General features: G+C 42.3%; 1 protein-coding gene across 2 annotated transcripts in view; it reads left to right on the top strand.

The window, feature by feature from the left end:
* angptl1b (angiopoietin-like 1b) overlaps positions 1-10,024 on the top strand; it is an 11,429-nt gene extending 1,405 nt beyond the window's left edge. Inside the window, exons 2-5 of one of the 2 annotated variants that reach the window (XM_084412620.1) lie at positions 996-1,769; positions 6,522-6,715; positions 7,737-8,007; positions 9,266-10,024. In XM_084412620.1, coding sequence (XP_084268746.1) covers positions 1,019-1,769; positions 6,522-6,715; positions 7,737-8,007; positions 9,266-9,453 — 1,404 coding nt within the window. In that variant the 5' untranslated portion in view covers positions 996-1,018 and the 3' untranslated portion in view covers positions 9,454-10,024. The remainder of the gene's footprint in view (positions 1-995; positions 1,770-6,521; positions 6,716-7,736; positions 8,008-9,265) is intronic. The other variant, XM_084412621.1, reaches the window with a different exon arrangement.
* Positions 10,025-10,740: the final 716 nt, after the last annotated feature.

The raw sequence follows: 10,740 nt of genomic DNA, 5'->3' as shown, positions 1-10,740 counted from the left end.
ATATTATTGTGACTGAACTCATCGGTCGTGCCAGGCGCTATTTAAGGCTGCAGTTCTGCTCACGACAAACACATTTCTATTTTCCTGTACAGACAATCCTTCAGACTCGATATGACAAACACACAGCCTAACACTTACAGTGAAATCTCTTGTTTTAATGTCATGTTCTTCATTTCTAAGTAAAGCTGCATTAAAGAAGCTAAAGCATCACTGACATTTAGAAAGCAAGTATAAATGAAGCAGCACCGAAGCCTGAAGTCACTGTGAATGACAGCGATACGCTACCTATGCTGAAGGAGTCACTGGGTTTCTTATGAGAAACCAAACCTTTCATGAGCAGAGAAGGGAAAAACTGGACCACTAATAAGATGGAAAGCAAACTCACCTGACCGTGAGCTGACGTGTGATGGCCAAACTCTCCTCACAGAAACTCCAACACTAATACTGCATTCTGTTCAGACTCACTGCCCCTGAGTGTGTGATTAGAGGATTAGTTCACTTCAGAAGTAAAATCTCCTGATAATTTACTCTCCCGCCACGCCATCCAAGATGTTCATGTCTTTCTTTCTTCAGTCGAACAGAAATGAAGGTTTCTGAGGAAAACATTGCCGGATTTTTCTCCATATAGTGACTTCAGCTGCACTGAAACTCACATTTGGACCTTCAACCCGTTGGACCCCATTGAAGTCACTATATGGAGAAAAAACCCTGGAATGTTTTCCTCAAAAACCTTCATTTCTGTTCGACTGAAGAAAGAAAGACATGAACATCTTGTATATTACGTGGGGAGAGTGAATTATCAGGAGATTTTAATTCTGAAGTGAACTAATCCTCTAATCACGCTGATGCTTCTTATAACTGAATATGAAACAGCAAATCTTTCATAGTGTTTCTGTTATTTTGGAAGAGTGTCACTGAATGGAAAACATGTCAACCGATGTGCAGCATCATCCAGTAAGTGCAGTGTGTGTGTCTCTGTGGTGTGTGTGTCTCAGGGTCGGTCTCCTGCTCCGCTGCGATGAGTCCTCATGCCTGGATCTTGTGCGCTCTTCTCTGGGTCCTCACCGGTGAACGGAGCCAGAGCGCTTCCAGAGGGCCCGTCCCGAGCCGAAAGAGGAGGCTCGCAGACGACGGGGAACCCAAAAAGTGCTCTTACACGTTCTTGGTCCCAGAGCAGAAGATCACAGGGCCAATCTGTGCCAGCCAGGGCCTGTCTCTGCCCGATGGAGAGCGCGTGACGCAGACGGACGTGGCCAACGTCCGCGAGATCTTGACCAAGCAGAGGCGTGAAATGGACACGCTGCGGTTGATCGTGGACGTGGATGGAAACATGGTCAACGAAATGAAGCTTTTGCGTAAAGAGTCGCGCAACATGAACTCGCGCGTCACCCAGCTGTACATGCAGCTGCTGCACGAGATCATCCGCAAGCGGGATAACTCCCTGGAGCTGGCGGCGCTGGAGGGCCGGGTCCTGAACGGCACGGCGGAGGCGCTGCGGGTGTCCGGCCTCTACCGGGAGCTGGAGCAGCGCTTCTCCACGCTGGCGGCGCTGGTCAACAACCAGTCTCTGCTGATCGCCGCTCTGGAGGAGCGATGCCCGCAGGTGTACGGGAATCACCCACGGGAGCCGGCGCCTCCGCCGCTCCTGCAGGTCGTGCCGGAGAACCTCCCCGTGTACGTGCCCCGCCTCTCCAACGAGATCCAGAGGAGCCCCGGCGTGCCCGCTCCAGAGGACAGGACAACTCGTCAGGCCAACGCCAGTCTGGAGGGTAATCCCTGATCAACTCATTACACAGCATAACACACACTCATCATTTCCATGACACCCATGACCACACTGCAAAAAATGCTGTTCTTACTTAGTATTTTTGTGTTGTTTCCAGTCCAAAAATCTAAAAATTCTTAAATCAAGAAGCATTTACTAGAGAAGTAAAACTACATAAGAAATTCTATTTTGTTTTCAGATAAACAGAAAGTATCTTAAGTGATTTTTGCTTAAAACAAGCTAAATTATCTGCCAGTGCAGTAAGGAAAATAATCTTGTTTTAAGATTATGTTTTTATTAAGTTTTTTTGAATTAAGTTTTTTTTTCTTACTGCACTGGCAGATAATTTAGCTTGTTTTAAGCAAAAATTACTTAAGTTACTTACTGTTTATCTGAAAACAAAAAATAATTTCTTATGTAGTTTTACTTCTCTAGTAAATACTTCTTGATTTAAGAATTTTTAGATTTTTGGACTGGAAACAACACAAAAATACTAAGTAAGAACAGCATTTTTTGCAGTGCAGACGCCACGACACACACGATAAAAGGTGTCTTTTATTTAATGTTAAAAGCATCTGATGTGAGTTTGAATATAATTTATAACCGTACTGAAAGAGACAATGAATAACTCACCTCAGATCCTGAAAAAAAATGAAAGGAAACGAGAACTTTCAAACTGTGAACTGTGAAAGTCACTCGATTCAAGTCACTCTGTATGTATTTTTTATAATGTTAAAATGGTGTAATATTTATGAATTTAATTATTTATCCATTTGGTTGTGAGTGCAGTGCGCTTACAGAGACTCCGCCCACACTCTCTTCTGATTGGCTGTGATTTTGGAGTGATTTGGTTGCCAGTGCAGTGCGCTTGGAGAGAAACTCCGCCCACACTCTTCTGATTGGCTGTGATTTTGGAGTGATTTGGTTGTGAGTGCAGTGCGCTTACAGAGACTCCGCCCACACTCTCTTCTGATTGGCTGTGATTTTGGAGTGATTTGGTTGTGAGTGCAGTGCGCTTGGAGAGAGACTCCGCCCACACTCTTCTGATTGGCTGGGATTTAGATTTTATTATTCGTTTAGATTTCTAAGACGTGCACAATAAATTGAGATTAATCATAAATAGTAGGTCGTGGCGCTTGCAGTGCCAGTGTCATAGACTGATGTGGCGTGAAGCAGGGCGGGGCCGAGAGCAGTGAGATTGGAGCGAGGAATGTTAATGAGCGTCACCTGCGTGACACAGCGATCTCGAGTCCTACGGTTTTGTTTTCGTTATGCGGCAGTCGTACGTAAGGGGCTCTCGCTTTACTTTCACTTTGTTGTTTGTTTAGTTTGTGATTAAACATTCACCGCTTCCCCCCTCCTTCTTCCCTGAACCTTTTCCTCTTCTTTTCCCCGCCATTGACTGAATTTTCCGTCTTTCCGTGTTTTCACTATTATAGGGGGTGCTGTTATGCATCTTCTGAAAGAGTAGAGAATCTCCTGATCAAAACACAGGAGAAGAAGAAGCAGAAACAAGCAATATCATACAGTATGTAATCATAAGCATATGTAAAATAACTCGATCATCAACATTAAACAGCATATAAATCAAAACTGCCCAATGTCACAGAATGAAATGTCGACCCAGGACGAGCAGCTTTGAGGTGTTGATGGACTCGATCTACTCTGTGGTGTTGTTGCTATGGTGTTCTAGGTTGGCACAAGTGATGTGATGTCACGAGAGGGCGACAGTGAAGCGCCAGTGAGTTGTATGTATGCATGACGTTGCCTAAAGAAAGTAAAGAAACACGTTTATACAGTTCGAATCATTATTCAAAAGACACGATATACTCTATCAGTGTTTTGATCATCGCTCTGAATCTGATCTGCATGTAGTTTTTGACAAAAACAGCTCAGCTCTTTGCTCAAAATGTTGATTTTTATTTATTTTATTAAACTTACCCACATTTAAGTGTTGATAAAAAAGAATGCATGACGCTAGAATAAAACTTTCGTGAAAATGATTAAAAACGCTGGCAGTGACTGGCTAATTGTTTTTGTTTTTTTTAAATGCTGGTGAGAAAGAGTTAACTTCATTACAGTTTAATTCCCAGTGAGTGCATGAACCGATCAAATGAACACTTTGAATGCAATGCAAGTCGCTTTAGGTAAAAGAGTCTGCCAAATGGATGAATGTAAGTCAAGCATATCAGAACTGTGCAATATAAAATGTACCAAAGCCTAATCAGACCCAATAAAACCATTAATACAATAGGCCTATGCAGACTAATTACTCGATCTAGAAAACTGAGCTAGTTCCCTCCCTTGTTAACTGTTATCCGCTGTATCTGGTAATCTACAGAGAACAAAAGGACAGTCTGAAAAGAACAACAGCACGACTGACCACTGTCAGTATTGAAGAGAATTATTAAGCTTGGTTTATACTCGCCGCGTCCGCACGAGCAAAAATGATGTCATCGTGGTGTGAGCGTTGTGTCGGCGTTGAGTGCGCGATACCCCTTTTCGCTTTACGCCATTTTTTATTTTCCGCACGGCTCCGCATCCGAAGATGCACGACTTTGAGCCCAATCTGGCCGAGCATATACATATCACCGCACCGGCACCCAGTTTGCGCGTCTAAATTAGTTGCTTACATTCACAAAATGAGCCAACAATAGCAGACATTAGCACTTTAAATAAAAAAGGTCCAAGTTTTATAAAAATGTTCATGAAACTAAATGAAAATGTTTAGTGAGATTAGAAAATATGGTAACACTTTAGAATACTGTTCCTTCATTAATGAATAACTACACAGGAACAAATGCACTATTGTACATTTACACTATGAGTAATGCACTATTAACATTGTAGTAACTACTATTAACTAACAAGAAACTCTGATTAACGAATTAGTAAGTCATAGCGTTCAGTCGAATGTGGTAGTTCACTATTAGCTAATCAGTAACTACTATTTTTCATACCTCACTGAAGACTACTAAGAACTACTATATACAGGTTCATAATTAATATTAATAATGCATAATATATAATAATGTAATGGTAACTCATTAGTAATTAATCAAGTGTTACTACATCCTTCTAAAGGAACTACTAATAATTTGGATCAGTATTCTAAAGTATGAAACATGATAAATACCTAATATTGACTGAAGTCATTGTAAGTTTTAAGGCTTTTGTAAGGTTTTTGATAGTAATGACTAAAGTGTTACCAAATCCATCAGAAGGAATTACTATTCAAAATCTTACAAAAATCTCAAAAGCTTACAATGACTTCAGTCAATATTAGGGAATTATCATGTTTTTCACTTTAGATACTGATCCAAATAATTAGTAGTTCCTTTAGAATGATGTAGTAATACTTGAGTCATTACTAGTGGGTTACCATTACCTTTTATTATAAATTATTCATTATTCATGTTAATTATGAACCTGTAGATAGTAGTTCTCTGGGAGGTATGAAAAAAATAGTAGTTATTGATTAGCTAATAATGAACTACTACATTCACCTGAGCGCTATTACTTACTAATTTGTTAATCAGAGTTTCTTGTTAGTTAATAGTAGTTACTAGAATGTTAATAATGCGTTACTCGTTTGTTCCTGTGTAATTATTCATTAATGAAGGAACAGTATTCTAAAGTGTTACCGAAAATATGTATATCGTTAATTTAGTTGAATAGGCTACGGTCTCATATCCATTTAAATTTTGTTCTAATGTCACAAGTAATAATCTCAAGGTTTATTGCTTTACATGATTCTTTTGTAGTGTGGTTCTGGTGAAGTGTACTAAAATAATAAGGGTGTCACCATTCTCCAAATCCTTGATTCGATTACATTTTCGATTCTAAAGTCACGGTTCGATACGATTCTCGATAAAAAAAATAAACATTGAAAGCACAAGCTATGCCATTTTTAAATGCCTAAAACAGGAGTTTTCCACCACTGAATAAGGTTGCATGTCCGCGGCTATAAATACTCCTAGCGCGCTTGTAATTGCCTTTGCACGTGTTGAGTTACTTGGAAGTTTTATTCCAAATGAAGACGGGAGAGTAGTTTGGGTTACAGTTGTCGGTTTAACAGATAAATCTATGTTTTTGTGGTGCCTTCGGAGATGCCCTGCCATGTTAGTCGTGCTGCCAGTGGAATAATGTGGTATAGGTACATAGCAAAACTTGCAAACTGTGTTTTTTTTGTCAACATAACTCACTGGAAATACAAAATACAAAATACCACCACACTCTTCAGTGAAAGAGGAGGGGGTTCAAGGTCTGTCGACAGGTCTCCTGCATCTGCAGTTGCCATGCTATCTTTTGGCTGGTTGTTTCAGATGTTAGGTTGACTCGCAGCACTTCAACACGTGTGTTTTTGTTTTTTTCGCTTGACAAGCCGAGCTGACGTGACTTGGGGGCGTGGCAGCATCGACGATTCCATTGAGCATTAATTTCGATCAAATCGTGACACCCTTATAAAATAAACATTCAGGTGTGTACCTTACTTCTTCTCACCGATGATTCCTGATGGTTTAGAGGACAATTACTCCGAGTCGCCCCCTGTGGTTTCAAAGAATAGTACAGCGGCGAGCGCGTCAGGTTTAAACGCTGCGTGCGTTTGGGGGGGTGCGCGCGGAGGCTTGCGCTGCGGAGCCAGGCTAAAGTATAAACAAGGCTGTACTGCTCCTTCCCTCCTCATCAGCACTCATTAGTGTGTTCTGGTGTCCCCTCCTCATCAGCACTCATTAGTGTGTTCTGGTGTCCCGAGGTCCGTTCCGGGACTGTGTGCAGGTGTTGCAGGCGGGACACAGCGCCAGCGGGGCGTACCTGCTGACGCCGGACGGCTCGGAGACGCCTATACAGGCCTGGTGTGAGCATGACGTGGACCGAGGCGGCTGGACCCTCATCCAGAGGAGGAAGGACGGGTCCGTCAACTTCTTCAGGAACTGGGACAGCTATAAGGTATAGCCATGGCCAATGCATCAATGAAACGCTGAGTTAAATGATTCTGTAACGGATGAATTATCCAGGAATAAAACTAGAGGTGGAGGCCCCTCTGTGCTAACAACACTGGTAAATAATATTAAAGAGGTCATATTCTACTTTTTTCCCCCCATCTTCATCTCTCTTTAGTGTGTAATGTTGCTGTTTGATCATGAAGAAGCTCCAGCTCTTCTCTATATCAGTGTCAGTGTTTCTGAACTCCCTGAAACGCCTCCATTGTAGTCTTGAGTTTCTTCCGGGAACAAACACGTCACAATATTCCTCATTATAATAATTCATACGCAGAATAAAGGGGGGGGCCTGGTTGAGTTAGTTAGTAGTGTTTTAAACTGGCGGTTATGGAAAGGGGCGGGACATTTCCCAAACACACTCGAAGCACTCGACCAATCACAACACACTGATCCAACCGACCAATCAGAGCACAGTGTGCTTTTCAGAAGTAGGGGGTCCTCAATAACAGTCTTTTGGGTATTTTGGTAAAGCTATACAGAATATAATAATTGCTTGATCTGGATCACGTCTTTCTGAGCTGCGATATTATTAGAGGCTTTCAGAGAATCACAGACGCTGTTGCTGAGCGTGTCTCAGAGAGGCGTACGCTAACATTAGAGATTAACAGCTGGATCTGGTTCATGTCCGTTTGTTGTGATTGCGCTCATGTGTCAGCGGTCCTTTCGCCTCGGGCGCCACACACACACACACACAGTGAAGTCTCTTAAACCTCATCATAACACATCCCAGTGTCGACGAGCCGCTTCGGGGGTGTTTGAGTTGTAACTAAACTCGCTACTCGTTCACTCATGAAATAATAATACGCCGCAGTGTGTGCTGAAATCAGCAGGGTGAAGTCTGGTGATATCTGAAACATCCATCATCAGCTAAGCCCAGCTGATCAAAGAAGCCTTTCCAGTGTTTCAAAGGCCAGTGCGACGGTAAAGAAAACAGCGTTTTCAACGTCTCTCTTTTCCTTTTCCTCCAGAAAGGCTTTGGCAGCGTGGACGGCGAACACTGGCTGGGTCTGGAGAACATCTATAACCTGGGCAAGCAGGACGACTACAAGCTGCTGGTGGAGCTGGAGGACTGGATGGGGAAAAAGGTTTACGCGGCGTACAGCAGCTTCCACCTGGAGCCGGAGAGCCAGGCGTACCGTCTGCGTCTGGGCTCGTACCAGGGCAATGCTGGAGACTCACTGACCAGCAACAACGGCAAACCCTTCACCGCGCTGGACCACGACCACGACGCCTTCTCAGGTGCTTTCACACGCCACACGGCTAGCGGTGTGTCAAAGCAGATCCATGCTATTCACACAGTTACACTCACTACACCTGAACACCCTGGGCTGAGGATTGTGAAGTCTTGTGTTCCAGTACAAATACCTAAACGCTCTTAAATTAAGATGCGTTCCCTGTTAGCAGGGTGTGGCCTTCGCTTGTACGTGTTCGTGAAGCCCATGAGGTCATTTATGACTCAAAGCAAGACTAAAGCTCCTTGCACACTGAGTCTGATGCCTATTCATTCATCAGTTGCGGGGGGGAAATCGCAAAACAATACAAAATGGATTCTTCAAGCAGTGAGGATGATTTTGTTGTCCTCTCTCTTCTTAAAGAGAGGAAAAGAAAGAGGAAATCATCATCAAATCCTGAGATTGCGTCGAGAGGAAGGAGAGTTTGCTGCGGGATTATCCCGAGAGATTCAAAGCTTACTTCAGGATGTCAGTGGCTTAGTTTGATGCTTTGCTAGCGATACTGGAGACGCATATTAAAAACAAGACCACCAATCGTCCGCTTGTACGGTGGCTCTGAATTGTCAAAACACCTCTCAAAATGCTTGTTACGGATGCGAAAAACACAGAAAATTTAACCCAATCAGATTTTTATTTTATTTTTATGACGAATGAAAGTTTCGGAGGCAGTGTGTAAACGTGATTGACACAACGTGAGATCATATTTATTTTTTAACGTGCGAGAATTTCGGACTCTGTGTTCAAGGACCGTAAAGCACATTTATGAGTGAAATGCCCACACTGACGTCATCGGTCCATGTTTATCCACCAGTCGTTCAGACAGCGCTGATTACGGGTCTTATTCAGGGTCTGAAGTTTACTTTTTCACTCACCGGCCAATTTGGGTACAAAATGTTTAAGTTACTGACCATTTAGAATTTCTGCTAGCCAAAAAAAAGAAAAAGAAATGAGTCTTTTCTGTGAACCAAACTCTTTTTAATCTCCGCTATTGCTTCAATGCAAATTAACAAGCTTGCCGTTATGTGTTGTGTGTGTTCAAGTAAGCCAGATATGAGCAGATTCTGCACAATACGCTGTATTTAATATATCATGATGACTCATGACTAAATCTGCACAGATTTGGCTTACACGAACTTCCCCAGCAAAGTGAGTAAATATAATAGCGTGCCAAACTGGCCTGTGATTCGACAGCGTTTCCCGCCACAGGTGATTTTTATCCGCATTTGGCAGGTGTTGATTTGAAACCCTGTCGTCTTCTCTTCCAGGGAACTGTGCTCATTTCCACAAGGCCGGCTGGTGGTTCAGCGCCTGCGGTCAGACCAACCTGAACGGCGTGTGGTATTCAGGAGGAGTGTATCGCAGCAGGTTTCAGGACGGCATCTTCTGGGCCGATTATGGAGGGGGGTTTTACTCCATGAAGTCTGTGCGTATGATGATCAGGCCCGTTGACTGAGGCGTGAGTGGGTCATACTTCATCTTCATCAGGGTCCAGCGGGAAACATCAGTGATGAATTCATCTGTCCTCATGCCTCCGGTCTCAACCAGTCTGTATAAGTAATGTCTGAGGTTAACTTGAGATGAAAGATTGATGAAAGAAGAGTTTTTGTAATGAAACTGAAATAAAATAAAAGAGATTTCTAACATCTGTTATGACTATTATGAGCTTTTCCATCCAGAAGAACAAGTAGGAAGACTTGGACTTCACATGGGAACCTTTCATGTAAATGTTCTTGTTGCGACAGGACACCTAAATATATCCCGCTGCTTATGAAGTATTCCCGGAAAACAGGGAACGTCTTCTGAGAGTTATGATCAAACACTCTTCCAGCAACATTAATTAAACGTTCATTCAAAGTTATCCGGTTTTTAATAATGTTCTCAAAACGTTAGGATAAAAACATTGTTCTTGGAACTTTTTTCTGAAAATTTTTAGTTGGATGTTCATCTAATGTTTTTTTTAAATGTAACTTGTTTCGGGACATTCATCCAGACTGATGAATGATACAATGGAATGTTCTCTTATCGATCATGTGAGCAAGAGAAAACATTTTTAAAACATTAATAAACTGGATGTTTTGAATGTTCAGAGAACGTACAGAAATAATACTTCAATGGGAACGTCAGCAAAATGTTCTTAAATTATAGTTTTGTAGGCTTAGTTACCCTTGATTTCTAAACACATCATAACTCATGTGTCATGCTGTTCATTCTGATTCAGGGAACGTCCAGACGTGTGCTTTAATGCAGCCATTCCCAAACTGTGGTCCGTGAGGGTACTGCAGGTGGTCCGTGGAAAGGCAAAATAAAATCTAAAGTAATATTTTTTTTACCTTCATTTTACCAGGAAATTCCAAAATAAAAAAGAATATGTAGGCCTATATTGATATAACATTTTAAATAAATTGTCAAGTTATTGTGTGATTACTAAAAAAGCCTAGTGGTGTTCGGCCGTGACATTCAAGTTCAGTGCCGTAGAACCACAACATTGGTTCGGTGGATAACAGGCTCTCTGAAGAGAAAAGGGCAGAGGCAAATATGTTCTCATTATCACATCACACGCATAGCCTTTAAAGGTGCGTTCACACCGGACGAAATTTCGCTTCAAACTTTTGTTTTGATGCGCGAATTGATAAGTGGTCAAGCGTATATCACTAGACGCGGCAGGCGCGAATTCGACATATGATCCCTTTTTGAATTTGACGCGCTCGCGTCCGGTGTGAACACACAGTTAGGCATAGGC

This window comes from Rutilus rutilus (genome assembly GCF_951802725.1).
Source record: "Rutilus rutilus genome assembly, chromosome: 6".
NCBI lineage: Eukaryota > Metazoa > Chordata > Actinopteri > Cypriniformes > Leuciscidae > Rutilus > Rutilus rutilus.
This window is presented reverse-complemented; position numbering and strand designations above follow the sequence as displayed.